This window comes from Coturnix japonica, chromosome Z (genome assembly GCF_054131305.1).
Source record: "Coturnix japonica strain WE chromosome Z, WE-NBRP24, whole genome shotgun sequence".
Lineage (NCBI taxonomy): Eukaryota > Metazoa > Chordata > Aves > Galliformes > Phasianidae > Coturnix > Coturnix japonica.
Genome location: NC_140702.1, coordinates 35338903 through 35354965, shown reverse-complemented (window position 1 = coordinate 35354965; position 16063 = coordinate 35338903). Strand labels below are relative to the sequence as shown.

At 45.2% G+C, this 16063-nt stretch overlaps 2 protein-coding genes across 37 annotated transcripts in view; one reads left to right on the top strand and one right to left on the bottom strand.

The window, feature by feature from the left end:
* Positions 1 to 16063, bottom strand: part of AGTPBP1 (ATP/GTP binding carboxypeptidase 1) — an 83245-nt gene that overhangs the window by 65379 nt on the left and 1803 nt on the right. For 22 of the 36 annotated variants that reach the window (XR_014939471.1, XR_014939468.1, XR_014939472.1 and 19 more), the window contains exons 1-2: positions 1583 to 1731; positions 1040 to 1098 (exon numbers count right to left, since the gene is read on the bottom strand). The exons of 2 other annotated variants lie outside the window; for them this stretch is intronic. The gene's annotated coding sequence lies outside the window, so the exon portion shown is untranslated. Of the gene's footprint in view, positions 1 to 1039; positions 1099 to 1419; positions 1732 to 16063 lie in introns of those variants that run through there. 12 more of the 36 variants (XR_014939477.1, XM_085529137.1, XM_085529126.1 and 9 more) reach the window with 3 other exon arrangements.
* LOC146753919 (endogenous retrovirus group K member 24 Gag polyprotein-like) lies at positions 13360 to 14187 on the top strand. Its single transcript, XM_085530066.1, has one exon. The coding sequence runs from the start codon at positions 13360 to 13362 to the stop codon at positions 14185 to 14187; it is 828 nt and encodes a 275-aa protein (XP_085386192.1).

Below are 16063 nucleotides of genomic sequence, written 5' to 3'. Positions count from 1 at the left end.
AGGAGAGTACAACCATGCCCAGAACCTGCCTCTCATCATGAGGCATGCTGCTGACAACTTCTTGGGCGAATGCATGCTGAACATCTTCTCTAGGCTGAAACGCAAACACAGAATGAAACAGTAAGATGCTCTACCAGCCCGGAGGGCTTCAACCCTCCCTGAGGCCTCCCTGCTCTAGTTGGAGCTTCTTAGGCTCGATTTTGGAAAGCTGGTCTCTGCAGGGGTAAATTAACTGTAATGAAAGTTAGCCAAATGCTTGCTACCACCTTCTACCAAGACAATGGTGGGGTTTTTTTGTTTGCTTGTTGTTTTTTTTTTTTGTCAAACCACATCACGTGGAAGACAATTTTTAAATTCCTCAGATTGGACAACCTCAGCACGAGTACTGCCCCCTGTGGGTGTCACATAACACAATAACCCACACTGAGTACTCCTTACTCAGCCATCCTCCCCTTGCTTTTTGGAAGAATAAAAATAAAGCTTAAAAAAAAAAAAAAAAAAAAAAAAAAGTTCTTAACTGATATAAAAATAAACTCACAACAGTGAGATATAAGAAATGGAACGCTGAAAGTTTGTTCTGCTGAAATAGGGGTATGTGACAAAACGCCCCTGATGTTAAATAGCAAAGTCTGCAGAAAAGGACACTGCCTTGCTACTCCACCAGGGACCCAAACATCAATAAGAGAACCTAGCACAGACCTGCATTTGCTCATAAGCAATAAGTAGATGCTGAAGTGCTGTGGCACCCTCGGGGCCTCCTGATCGACAGAACAGTGGCCGCGCTGTTACCGTGCCCTGTCACTGCGCGGTAGCGACACGCAGCGCTGCGCAGCCAGCCTCAGCAGCAGGAGGCCTTCCATGCAGCATAGCGTAACTTGCACGCCGCTGGTCTATCGGAGCATCGCTGCCGGGAAACAATCCTAACTGGTCGCTGACTTCTTCGAAACGGACCCACATACACACACAAAGCCTGTGCTAAAACAGCCCTATCTAAAAGTTTCAGAGTGTTTTTTCCCCAGAAAGGTAAGCAGAATCTCACCTCTGCCCCAAGGTACGACGCCGAACTTACAGCTGGCGGTGACAGGTTCACTCACGTGTCTGAAATAACATCCGGCACTGAGAAAAAAAACCGTTTCCCCACGCAACGCGCTTCTCACTGCTTAGCTTCTCTCCGAAGCACTTGCAACGACACCTGCAGCATACAGCTATGCCAAATTCCCACGAGCGGTAAAAAGAAGCAAAGCAGCGCACGAAGGAAGAAGCAGCCGCGGCTCCGCGCCGTGCCCACACCGGCTCACGCAGCGCTGACCGGGCTGGGCCGGGCCGGGCGGAGCCCGGGCCCAGCCCAGTCACACCCGCACTGCCCGCCGCCCTGGGCAGACCAGCGAAGCTGTGCGGAGAGCCGACCACAGCACCTACCGCGGGGGAGGCGGTTTTCGTAGGCGGCGCGCATCACTAGATTCCAGGCGCTGCAGTGCCAGGCGGGCCCCACAACCCCATTCCGCTTCTGCCGCGGCCCCGGCCCCTCCCCGCAGAGCGCGGCTGCCCCGCCCGGCCCCCGCGGCCCGCCCAGGGGCTTCACCTTGGCCGTGGCGGGACGCGGGCGAGGCGGCAGAGCGTGCCCCTCACCCCGCAGCACCGAAGCAGGGGCGCAGGCCGCGCCCCGCTGGTCTCATCCGCGCGGCAGCAGGAACCTGCCGGCACACAGAGCGTCACGGACACGCCCGCCGCGCCCCGGCGCTGCGCAGGCGCCCCAGCCGGGGACCTGCGACGGCCTGCGCGGCCACCGGCGCTACTCGGGGTGGAAGGGTCCCTTCGCCTTCCGCAGCGATATCCTCGCCCACGCCGCCGGCGCGGGCCCTCCCTGCAGGCTCTGGGGCGTCGCGGTCGCAGCCAGCCGGCGAGAGGGAGCGGGCCGACTCAGGCGGCTGCACGAACCGGGAGGCGTGTGAGAATCATATGGCTGCAGACCAGTGTGACAAGTCGTGTGGATTAGCCTCTCCCGTGGCGGCCCTGTAGCGTCACACAGTCCGTTCTCACATGAGCCATCCCTGCCTCGGCCCGAACGCACTGGCACACCCCGTTTTTCGTGGGAGGTACGTGCTCGCAGCTGCAGGTGGAACAGAGATCCCTACTACCCAGTGTGCTGAGGAAGCACCGAATCACCAAAAAACAAAGAAGAAAAAAACAAAACAAAACAAAAAAACCCCTCAGATTAGAGATTTGTAAAAGTCCAAAACAAAGAAAAGATTTTATAGCAAATTGACCTCTGTGGTACTCAGGTCTGAGCCACTCAGCTCACTGATAACTTCTGTAAGTCAGCAGTGTGGCTCCTTGACACACTCCCATCCGTAACAACCAAGAGATAACATTTCACAAAGTTTCTCAATTGGAGGAAGGAAATGTTTAAGAATGGTGAAGGTCTAGAAGACTCACAAATGAGAAGCCTTTTAGTTAAGGCTGATAAATCAAAATCTGTTCCAAAACTCATTTATACTAGTAATTATAGGTAATAGTTCCAACGAGGGCATGATCCCTAATAGAAATATGCAACACCCGTTTCCCAATAACACTGTGTAACTACGGAGCTACCTATCCTGCTTCTCACACAGCAAAATGTATATTTTAAATTCTACATGCTTTTATGATTCTTGCTTTTCAAAATGCAGATGCCTTATCCATCTCGCTATAGTAACTGCAACCACTGCCTTACGTGCTGTGGTTTGTCTTAAACCCCAAGGACTGCACCAAAGATTTTCAAGACTTTGTCACTGACAAACAGCTACACATTTTTGGCTGACAGTTGTCACCTCTTCCTAGGAGCTGATCCACCTGAAGAACAGTTCACAGTTACTGCTTGTTAATGCTTTAGTGGTATGGTGTTATGGTATTAAATTGTGATTACCATCCATGCAGCAATCCACATATGATCTGTGTAGGGAACATATACAGCTATACCTTCTGAACACAGAACAAAGCTGCTTCAGTGACATGTCAGTGGAAATTTGATAGTTGAGACCAGGAACCACTTCTGCACACTTGTGATAGAGCGCAGGTAGATTCCAGCCCTCCTGCATGGCTCTGGTAAAATAAAGTGTTTGCCTGGCTGTTAGTGTCAGCCAATTTCTGCCCATCTGATCAGGGAAGTCAGCTCCTGTTTTGATAGAGTTAATTTAAGGTGATATAACAGATTCTTAATTCCACAATGATGACACTTACGCATAAATGTTGGTTATGCTTTCTGAATTCCCCTTCTCACCATATTAAAATAAATGGATAGGAGTGTTTAAGACATATAACCAGTTATCCTTGACTTTACTTGGTCTTTATCCAGCAAATACTTAAGCATTAATCACACTTCCTAGGTCTTGTGAACAATCAGAAAACAAACAGGTTTGGATGGAGCTTTCTCCCTCCCCTACCTACCACATTCTTCAGTCACCTGGCTTGAGCAAGTAGAACCCAGAGAATCAGAATGCAGGAATTTAACAGCATAGTGGCACTGGGCAGGAATAGTTCTACTTGTTCCAAAACAGCCGTCATGTTTGACATAGCTGTTAAAAGAGAATAATTTTAAGCAGAAAACGATGCAGCTGAAAGTTTTCTGTGAAGTTCTATTCATAGAATGATTTTAAACACATAACTCTCACTAAAGCAATGTCGGGCACTAGAAGATGTAGAATAAACTCAAGTATGACTCAGTCAAAGACAGAAATAGTATCAGGCAGGCACTGGCAAGCAAAAAGCAAATAAGAAGAACATAAATAAAAGTCTCTTTTTCCTTTTTTTTTTTATCTGAACAAAGAGGCAGTTAAATTCATTTAAGACTGGCAAAGAGGGTCATTTCCATAGAGCAAATAAATAAATAAATAAGTGAGAGAGAAGAGTAATAGTAACTGCTAATACAAATATTTCAGTCCATAACTGAAACCCACTGGCTTCTCACCTTGTGAATATAATCAAAGAATGTAGAAGATAATTGAGGCCTAAATACAAAATGAAAACTTATTACACCCAAAAGATAGTTCTGTAACTCTTGTTTGTTTGTTTTTTTTCTAGCAGAGAATCTGCTAGTGAGAGTTCAAGGTCATAACTGAACCTAGATTTATTATTTTTTATTTTGCAGATAAAATGAGTCCACATTTAGGACTTATTTCTACAGAAAACAAGTTTGCCTTTAGAACAAATGCACAAACATAGTAACAGACCAATATTGTTCTTAACTGTGTAAGAATTTTCACCAGTTCTGATGGAATTTAGTTAAGTGAGATGGCAAGAACTTTTGTTTTCAAAAACACTCCAATGAAAAGTGAATGGTTTGAATCCTTTGTAAAGATATACTTGAAAAAGCACACTTAGAATACAATTCTAATCATTTATCAGACATTATGAAACTAATATGATAGTTTATTATTGATTTCGCTTCACAGAATTTTCAACATTCCTGTATGGGAGATTGGTAATCACAGCATGAACCACTGATTAATCAGCTGGGGCAAGTGTTGGGTCAGCTGCGGGAGCACAGGTGAGAGTGCTGAAGGATGCACAAAAATTTCAGAATAACCCCAAAAGACCAGAGATAAGACTTATAGAGCGGCGACCAACAACAACATGGAATTTAGAAGACTTTGTAGTTCCGAATAGGAAAAAGAAGCCACCTCGGGTGCCTTGGTTCACGATACCAGAGGTATCAGAGGTAAAAGACTTGAACCTGGCTCAGTTCATGGCGTGATGAGGGACGTTAGTCCCCCTAGGGCCTCTAGACGGGACTGGAGGCCCTATGTAGAATTGACAATATACTGGTCCCGAAAGACTGTACAGAAGGTTATGGCCCTAGTTGATACTGGGGCAGAGACATCTATAATATATGGGGACCCAACCAAATTCAAAGGTAATAGAGTGATGATTGGAGGCTTTGAGGGACAGACCATTTCAGTCACCCAAACCTGGGTAAAACTGGGGGTCGGGCGCCTCCCACCACGGGAGTACAAGGTATCCATTGCTCCAATTCCGGAGTATATATTAGGATTTGATATCCTGTGGGGTCTGGCTCTCCATACAACAGTGGGAGAGTTCCGGCTGGGGCAGAGATGCATTAGTATCTGGGCAATTCAGACAATATTGAGAGGCCATGCAAAACATGAGCCTATTTGTCTGCCGAAGCCGCACTGGATTACTAATGTAAAACAGTACAGACTCCTGGGTGGGCAGGATGAAATAACAAAAACGGTGCAGGAATTAGAAAAAGTGGGTATTATAAGGCCTGCACATAGCCCATACAACTCCCCAATATGGCCAGTGCGAAAGCCAGATGGAACATGGAGGATGACAGTAGACTACAGGGAATTGAATAAGGTCACGCCGCCTGTTCATGCGGCCGTACCCAATATTGCCTCCCTAATGGACACACTAAGCAGGGAAATTAAAACATATCACTGTGTCTTAGATTTAGCGAATGCATTCTTCAGTATTCCAATCAGTGAAGAATCGCAAGATCAGTTTGCATTTACATGGGAAGGGAGGCAATGGACTTTCCAGGTGCTACCCCAAGGGTACGTGCATTCACCCACTTTTTGTCATAATTTAGTGGCACGTGATCTGGCTAAGTGGGAAAAGCCAAATAATGTCAATTTATATCATTATATTGATGACCTTCTGTTAACATCCGATTCATTAGAGGCAGTGAGACAAGCAGCAGATTTGTTGACAGATTATCTGCAGAAAAGAGGGTGGGCTATAAACCCACAGAAGGTGCAAGGTTCCGGGGTTATCTGTAAAATTCCTGGGAGTAATTTGGTCCGGGAAAACCAAAGTACTACCCAGTGCGGTAGTAGATAAAGTCCAAGCGTTTCCAGTTCCTACAACATCAAAACAGTTGCAAGAATTCTTGGGTATACTGGGGTATTGGCACTCCTTTATACCTCATTTAGCTCAGCTATTGAGGCCATTGTATAAGCTTACAAAGAAGGGTCAATCATGGAATTGGGGGAAGGTAGAACAGGATGCTTTCCAACAGGCAAAACTGGCAGTTAAACAAGCTCAGGCATTGGGTATATTTGATCCGACCCTCCCAGCTGAACTAGATGTTCATGTTACCCAGGATAGTTTTGGCTGGGGCCTGTGGCAATGCCAGAGTTCTGTTCGAACCCCCATTGGATTCTGGTCTCAGGTTTGGCATGGAGCAGAAGAAAGATATAGCATGATTGAGAAACAGTTATTGGCTGCCTATTCGGCGTTACAAGCGGTAGAGCCAATAACACAAACAGCAGAGGTCATAGTTAAAACTTCATTACCAATCCAGGAGTGGGTGAGAGATTTGACTCACCTTCCTAAGACAGGGGTGGCCCAAGCACAAACAGTAGCACGATGGGTCACCTATCTAAGCCAGAGAAGCAGTCTGTCTTCATCTCCACTTAAAGAAGAATTACAGAAGATCCTAGGCCCGGTGATATATCACAGTGATACATCAAAAGAACCAATGGTTGCTCCACCAGAGAAGAGTCCTGTTCAGGAAGGAAGATATCCTGTTCCTGAAGATGCCTGGTATACGGATGGGTCCAGCAGAGGCAACCCGAGCAAGTGGCAAGCAATAGCATACCATCCCTCTACTGAGACCATCTGGTTTGATGAGGGGGATGGTCAGAGCAGCCAATGGGCAGAATTGTGAGCCGTGTGGATGGTCATAACTAAAGAACCTGGTGACAGCATCCTGAACATCTGTACAGATAGTTGGGCTGTGTACCTGGGGCTCACTCTGTGGATTACGCAGTGGGCTACCCAGGAATGGACTATCCACGCCTGACCAATTTGGGATAAAGACATGTGGGTAGACATTTGGAATACAGTCAAACATGCGACAGTATGTGTCTACCATGTCTCTGGTCATCAACCCCTGCAGTCACCAGGAAATGATGAAGCTGACACACTGGCCCGAATCCGCTGGATTGAGAATTCACAATCCGAAAATGTTGCCCATTGGTTACATCAGAAGCTAAGGTATGCTGGACAGAAGATAATGTGGGCAGCCGCTAAAGCGTGGGGGCTGCCTATACAACTATCTGATATCATCCAAGCATGTCAGGATTGCGACGCTTGCTCAAAGATGAGACTGAGACCGTTGCCTGAAACAACATCCCACATTGCTAGAGGATTTAGTCCTCTTCAGAGATGGCAGGTTGACTACATTGGGCCCCTCCCTCGGTCTGAGGGGGCGAGATATGCCCTGACCTGCGTTGACACTGTAAGTGGACTGCTGCAAGCCTATCCTGTACCAAAGGCAAATCAAGCATACACAATTAAGGTGCTTACTAAACTGATGTTTGCATACGGGACACCTCAAGTTATCGAGAATGACCAAGGGACTCACTTTACTGGAGCAATGATACAGTGCTGGGCAGAAGAAAACAACATCGAATGGTGATTCCACCTACCATATAACCCAACAGGGGCAGGTCTTATTGAACGCTACAATGGTATCACTAAGGCTGCCCTGAAGACAGACTCTCAGTCGCTACAGGTGTAGACAAAAAGATTATATGAAACCCTGCAGGACCTGAATGAAAGACCTCGGTATGGCAGACCCAGTGCCCTGAAAATGTTACAAACTCTATGGGCCTCCCCTCTTAGGATCCAAATTACAGGTACTGATAATGAGGTAAAACCGCAGGTTGGTAATGAAAATAATCTTCTGCTCCCTGACCCTGAGAATTTAAAACCAGGAATCCATAAGATAAATTGGCCCTGAAAGGTGCAGGTAGGACCCAAGTGATGTGGCCTACTTGCACCTTGGGGGAGATTATTGGAGGTGGGAGGTTCAGTCACCCCCTCGGTGATAGGTACATGGCCTACTGACATCATGGTCAGTACTCCAGTCTTTATTGCTAAAGGGACACCTATTATGTCCCTATGGCAGATCAAGACTCCTCCTCTGGTGCCAGATATAGTTATACAACCACAGATATCTGGCCAGAGGGTATGGTATCGGAGGCCGGGACATAGTCCAGTACAAGCAGAAGTATTGACCCAAGATAAGAATACGGCCTGTATCTTGCCCTGGAGGGCAGATCTTCCTCTCCTGGTACCTTTGAAGCATTTGTATTATTTCCCTTAAGATTCTAAGCCTCTAGGACCATCAGAGAACGATTCCTTTGGACTGATGAAATGCAGATGGACCTGCACCTTAAGATGGCTTGTCTCTGGTAGCATCTATCAAGCACTGGCCCATGGAAGATCGTGAATCCAATCATCATCATCTGAATAACATCAACATTCAGTGCAACGGGAGATTGTATCAGCGTCACGTTGGGTCTCTGTAATAAGGGAGAACTCACCTAATCATTGGTTCACGCTGTGAAGGGGTGGAGTGTATGGGAGATTGGTAATCACAGTGTGAACCACTGATTAATCAGCTGGGGCAAGTGTTGGGTCAGCTGCGGGAGCACAGGTGAGAGTAATGTAGCTGTGCTCCCGGGAGGGGTGGAGCTCAACTCCACCTCCTCTGAGACCTCATTTAAGGGCTGGCCCTCATTGAGGCAGCATCTCTTGGAGATTGCTTGCTAGTGAAGGTTGCCTCAGCTCCTTCAGCTAAAGCGTCATCACTGGTGAGTGTTCCCCTTTTTCTTATATCTTCTGTACATTTGTTACCATCCTTGTAATTACCACCTATACAATTCCAAATGAAATCTTCACTGGAAACAAATAACTTTTTATTTAACCAGAGAAAAACATAAGTCTGTGGTGTTTTGTAAATAAAATGATGACAAATAATATTGCTGCCATTAAGCAAAAGCTGGACAAGACCCAGGCACACTCTTCCAAAAACAACAGCTACAGAAAAAGCAATACTGCCTTGCAGAGCAGAACTGGTTCCATATAAGACTAAGCCTCTGATTTTGCTATTTAAACAAAATTTTGTTGCAAGTACATGGTTTTTAATAGGACAATCCAAGTACTTTTAAAAAAAAAGAAGTAACAAATATGTCTCAGTTTGCACTCAGTGTGGAAAAGCAAGCCCCTAAGGGAGTCTATGTCCAGCAACAATTTGCTGTGGCAGTTAAAAAAAAAAAAAAAAAAAGTGGCTTGTATGTTTACACAAATCACACAGCATTCATTTACTATTTTTGGCAAGGTAGTAATAGCAGCAACTCCAGCAACACTTTCTGAAGGTTATGCAAAGGCAAAAGATGCAGACCAAGAAAGGCTGCCACTCCCCAGCTGCATGCTTAAAGTCCATTATCTCAACATATACCAATACATAGGCAGCACCATGTCTTACAAAATCAGCATATGTAACTGAAATAATCACAGGTAATTTTTAAAGTTAATGATTGTTCCCTGTGGAAGCAGAAAGGAGGAGGATAAGAAAAAGTTCTTCAAAATACTCTTAATGGTAAAAATATGTAAACATTTGATTCTACTCCCTCTCATCCTCAGTATCCCTATCGCCTGGTTACTCCCTCATTTACTAGTAAACCTTTATCTGTACTGTTCAGTCTGCCTTGCCTGATTCTATGCCCCTGTATACTAAATGAATCCACTCAGTTCCAGATAATAAAGAACTACAGGCTGTCCTTAACTAAGAAAAATAATCACTCCCTTCTTTGAGAGCCAACACTTGTCTCTGAATATACACTGGAGAATTTGTTTTTGTCTCTTAATCTCTTAGATATGTAATTCCTCTCCAAACATTAGAATGCTTGGTACTTTGCTAACACAGCCTCTGTTCTTTTTCACCTTTGAGAGGATCTTTTGTGCTCTGCAATGTATGTATTTCAGCACATACAAAAGCAATTCACTTCAACCTCACATCTGTGGCTCATTCAGCTATTCTCGATTTTATAACACTACAAAAGAAATCACCCATCAATATTCTTTGCACAGAGTAATTCAGGAAGTTTGTAGCCTAGTGGATACCTTCATCTAAATGTTCAGGGGAAGGGTGTTTTGGGTGTGGTGGTGTGGTTTAACCCACAGGCAGGTCAGCACTACACAGCTGTTCCCTCATCTCCAGTCCCACAGCATAATGGGTGAGAGAATCAGAAAAAGGTAGAGCTTGTGGGCTGAGATAATTATAGTTTAATAGAACAAAGAAAAAGGGAAATTATGATAAATATATGTATATATACAAAATAATCGATGCACAACCTGTTGCTCTCTACCAGGTGAATGGTGCCCCAGCCAGGCCCCAAGCAGTGTCTGCCCTCCTAGCTAAGTACCCCAGCTTTATTGCTAAGCACGATGCCATTCAGGTGCAGGACATTCCTTTGGTCAGTTTGGGTCAGCTGTTCCAGTTCTGTCCCATCCCAGCTCTTCCTGCACACCCAGTTTCTCTCTGGCACGGGTAGTGTGAGGAGATGAAAAGTCTTTGACTTAGCATAAGCACTGCTCAGTAACAACTAAAGCCTCAGAGCAATGTTGCTTTTTCTCATAAATCCAAAACACAGCACCATACCAACCAGAAAAAGACCAATTGGAAACAGGACAGGAAAGAATTTCAAAAATGATGCACCATGCTTCTACTAAGTCAGACACTTACATTACACATCTAGTGATAACCAAACAAATTATAGTTATACATGCAAGACATTAACAACAACAACAAAATAAAACAAAGAAAAAAGAGGTCCAAGTGACTCTCCTGTGTTACAGTGAAAGAAGAGCTTCCATTTTCATTTTGTTTTTTGGTGTTGTTTGTTTGTTAGAGGGGGAAGAATTTGTGTACATTGTTTAGTTCAACTGATTTCTGCACTATTTCACTATCCTTTCATATCCTGTATTTTATCATATCGTAGGTATTTTTATCAATGTGAGTGCACTAGAATTCGATAGCTGACAAGTATTACAAATTTGCAAACCGGGGGCAGTTGGTTTTGTAGTTGTTTTTAAACAGGCCACTAATCAGGAAGAGCTTGTGCTGAATTCCTCCATATATAAGCATATTAAGAAAAAGTAAGTAAGAAGTAAAATAGACTGCAGCCCAGCTGAAGCTCAGCTTCTTTCTATTTATGAAAGTATCTATATGCTTTCACATATCTCCATTTTCACCCTCCCCCTGCATGAATTATTTCCATTGGCAAGGGACAAAGAAATTACAGGTTCTTGAAAAATTTCAGCTGTTCTTTGAGCAAAGCAAAATGTAAGGAATAAGCCTGAAAAAAGATGATGAGATACTTCCTTCTTTGGAAAATCCTAAATGAAAATAGCCTGTAGCAGGTCATCTCTCTTGCTATGATGGACTTAAGATGATACTTGAAGGAAGGGAGAGTACTCTATCAAACTCTCAAAAATGACAAACAGATACATACTTTAAATACACACACAGTTCTTGATTCCTAGAGCAAACAAAGGAAACATCTCTTAAATGTTTCCATTTATTTAGCATGTATTAATAGCAACCTCCAGAGTATGAAATATGTAACAAATAGAGAAGACTTAAAGGTAAGTTACACTTGTCTATTTAACTCGATTGACTTTTGGGATATAGTACTTCAAAGGCTGCAGATGACCCCTCTCTCTCTCTCTGCAAATCAAAATTTCTGTTACAGGATTTTTATAATTTATTTCTTTACGCCGAATAGTATAAAACAAGGCTGCTCATATCTCTTTGTCAGTATCCTTAAAAAAACCATGTTATAATACAAGCTGCTGTAGTGTAAAAATAGCCTCTTACAAGCTCATACAAAATACATTAGTACTTTCAGAAGTAATATCGTTTTAGAAAGGCAAAAATAGCAGGCAGACAACTGACTACACTCTAAGTCAGTGCATGGTTAGATGAAGTTTCCTTAAACAAAGCAGCCTATTTACATCAAGTATATGGTGAAGTCTTCTTACTGTATCACAGGAACAAAGGTACACCATAATTAATTGTGGTAATACAAGAAAAGCTGTTCAGAGCAGCAGCTGTGGAGCAAGATAAACAGCATGAGAACCAAGGACACCTCTGCAAGGAGAAGAAGAGTCTCACAGCTCTGATTGGATATGTGCCTGCATGGACAGTTGAAAAGTGTTTTGTAGAATGCTTTGTTGACATGTAAAGTGTTTGGGAAAGTTGTAAGGGCGGATGGGAAAGTTAGAAAATAACAACTTGTGAAGGTATATAAGGGATGTGAGAACTTGTAATAAACGATTTGGATCGTTCACATCTGAGTCCGTGCCGAGTCGCTGCAAATGGCGCCCACAACGTGGAGCAAATCAACCCGCGGCTGAGCGAGCCCGGTCCGGCAGCGTCGCCCGACTGAACTTCGGAGAGACTGTTTCGCGCGCACCCGCACCGTTCTGCAGGACAGAAGGTGAGCAGTCGGGAACTATGGGGAGCTCGCTAACGAGGGAGCAACGAGTACATCTCGAAGTATTGCGTTCAGTGTTACCGTATCAGGATAAGACTGTCTCTACTTCAGCATTAGCTACTCTTCTTAAATGGTTAAGCAAAAATGTCCCTGAATTTCCGAAAACTGAGTTCTCTCTCGATGGAGAACTTTGGGACAAAATCGGCTCAAAACTCTACAAGGCTTCTCTCGCTAAAGACAGAACGGCTGCTAAGCTGTTGCCCGTTTGGAGCCGGATAATGGAAGGGATTAAGCAATCACGACGGGAAAGAATTTATTCCGACCATTCCCTGCCGCCCTCCGTCCCAACCCCGCCACTGCCTCTCGCTGCGGGAAGCGGCCCGTGCCCGGATCCAACTTGCGGCTCCGACCCCCCCCGCCCCGATTCGGGGAGACGAAAAGCCGCAACCAACCCCCCCCCCCCCTCCGCCCGCGACTCCCGCCGCGCCCCCGCCCTTCGCTCCGCCTACGACGTTCGTCGCCCCGCCCCCCGCTCCGCCTACGACGCTCGCCGCGCCTCTGCCCTCCCGCTCCGCCCACGTCGTTCTCTGCGCCTCCGCCCTCCGCCCCCCCCACGTCGTGCGCTGCTGCGTCTGTGCAGCCGGCGTGTAACATGATTAAAGGCACGGATGGATCGAAACCAGGGGATCGTTGTGACCCAGGTCCAGTATATCCGGAATGCGAATCGGGCGCATTTCCTCCTGATGATAATTTGAAGGGAGCAGGAACGACAAATTTCCCTACAGCGTACTGTGGTGTCTTAGAGCAGTGCAGAAAAGAAGCAATATTAAGGGGTGATGCTGACACATTGCAAGCCTTTCCTGTGTTGTATCAGCCGAATCAGGTCCCCCGTTGGGAATCCCTGCCTTATGAGGCAGTGAAAGAGCTAAGGAAGTCAGTGAGAACATACGGAGTTCAGTCTACCTTTACATATAATCTTTTGGTTGCAATTGGTGACAGTTATGTTATGACCCCTCATGACTGGAAAAGTGTGTTACGAATGATCCTCTCTCCCATGCAATACACCGTGTTCATGACTGAATACCGGGATCAGGCTGCCGTCCAGGCCTTGAATAATTTGAACAACCTAAATCATATTGGCCTAGAGGAACTCATGGGGGAGGGGGTCCGGGCAACACCTCAGGCACAGGCACAGCTGGACAGGCAATGCCTGGAGCAAGTTAAGACTTTGGTGTTGCGTGCTGTCCGTCAGGTTCCTGATATTAATTCACCCAATGCTTCATTTACTTCAATTAGGCAAGAGGCTACTGAGCCTTACATTAAATTTCTTGACCGTTTACAAAATTCATTAGAGAGACAAGTAGAAAATGAAGCTGCCCGAAATGTCTTGCTTAAGCAATTAGCAGTAGAAAACGCAAATGCAGACTGTCGAAAGGTTTTACAGTCCCTAAAGAATGCAGACCCATCAATTACTGACTTGATTAAAGCCTGTCAAGATGTAGGCACAGAAAGTCATAAAATGGCCCTGCTAGCAGATTCATTGGCAACCCAACTTGATGCAGGGACAGCTCAAAAAGTAAAGTGTTACAACTGTGGGGAACCAGGTCATGTCCAACGGGACTGTAAAAAGCCCAAGCGAGCAAATAAAAATGCTTCTGCTGTTCCAACTCGACCCTGTCTACGGTGCAGGAAGGGGCTACACTGGGCTAGAGACTGCCGATCCAAACTTCCTGTTGCTGCACAGCCCTGTGATCTGCCGGGAAACGGCAAGAAGAGCGCGAGACTGCGCGGTATGACAGCAAATACGGTCCCGACTCAGCCAGATGCTGTCTGGCTAGCTCACTCAGACCAGCCACCATTGGCAGCGCAGGAGTGGATTTGTCCACTGCCCAGTCAGTGATGCTGACTGATAGCACCGTGACTCTCATTCCAACAGGGGTAATGGGTCCCCTTGGGGACGGGCGTAGCACCCTCTTGTTAGGACGTTCTTCTGTTACAAGGATGGGACTTTTTGTTTTACCTGGAGTTATAGATGCTGACCATACCGGGGAAATTAAGATAATGGCATGGACACCCTCACCCCCCTGTTTTATTCCAAAAGGCAAAAAAATAGCACAATTAGTCCCTTTTCATTCTATGACCAAACCTGGTATTAGAGATCGAAACGGTGGATTTGGGAGCACAGATAAACCTGTTGTGCTATGGACCACACAACTGTCAAAAGACAAACCATTATTACCATGCTTAGTAAATGGCAGACAGTTATTAGGACTAGTGGATACTGGAGCTGATGTTTCCATCATTAAGTCCAGTGATTGGCCCTCTGAGTGGCCACTAAGAGATCCTAATTCTGCTACTGTGGGGGTTGGGGGCCTACAGCAGCCAAAACAAAGTGCCCGAATTTTATCTTTTGAAGGGCCTGATGGTCGCATTGCTCACGCTGCTCCTTACATTTTACCAATTCCCTGTACTTTGTGGGGTCGTGATCTCTTAAGTCAGTGGGGTATGATTTTGCAGACAAATTTTCAGTGAGGGCCATTGATTGGCAGCAACCTATACCCTTAGCTTGGAAAACAGAACAACCTATTTGGGTAGATCAGTGGCCCTTAAAAAGAGAAAAGTTGCTGCACTTACATGAGTTAGTTCAAGAACAGCTAGCTGCTGGTCACATAGTGCCTACTACCAGCCCTTGGAATACTCTGGTTTTTGTTATCCTCAAGAAGAGTGGAAAATGGAGACTTTTACAGGACTTGCGTGCTGTCAATGCAGTAATTGAGCCTATGGGAGCGTTGCAGCCTGGCCTTCCTTCACCCTCAATGTTACCTTCGGATTGGCCTATAGCAGTCATTGATTTGAAAGACTGTTTTTTTACCATTCGGCTTCATCCAAAAGATGCACCACGATTTGCTTTCTCAGTGCCCTCCATCAACCTACAAAGCCCTGCTCAGCGGTATCATTGGACAGTGTTACCACAAGGAATGCTTAATAGTCCAACGATATGTCAATTGACTGTAGCAAATGCATTACAACCAGTACAAAAGGCTAGACCTCCTGTCCTTATTTATGGATGACATTTTAATAGCAGCAGAACAAGAAGAGGGTCTAAAGGACGCTTTACTGCTTGTCCAGGAGGCAGTCCAATCTATTGGCTTACAAATAGCAGAAGAAAAAGTGCAACTTAGTTCTCCATGGAAATATTTAGGATGGAAAATTGCATCTCACACTATCCAGCCACAAATCCTCAAAATAGTACCTCACGTACGGACATTAAACGATCTGCAAAAGTTATTAGGAACCATCAATTGGTTGCGGCCACTTTTGGGAATTACTACTCAAGAGCTGCATCCTTTATTCAAACTACTGAAAGGAGACCCAGATCTAACTTCTAAAAGACAATTAACACCAGAAGCACAACAATGCTTAGACTCTGTAATAACATCAGTGCAAAATCGATATAGCCATCATGTTTGTTTATCACTTCCAGTACATCTCATAATAATATCCAACTTCTATCAGCCATATAGCTTGTTATGTCAATGGGATACCTCAAGAAAGGATCCTCTCATTATTCTCGAACGGGTATTTTTACCTCATACATTTTCAAAAACATCTGAGTCCGTGCCGAGTCGCTGCAATTAATACTTAAGCAAGTTCCTCATAATCAACTCCCAAGGCACCAAGAAGAAGGAACGCATGTTCTGGATACAGTCACTACAAACAGATTGCCTTTCCCTCTTCTCCCTTACCCAGCTCTATTTTGCTTACTATTGACTGTC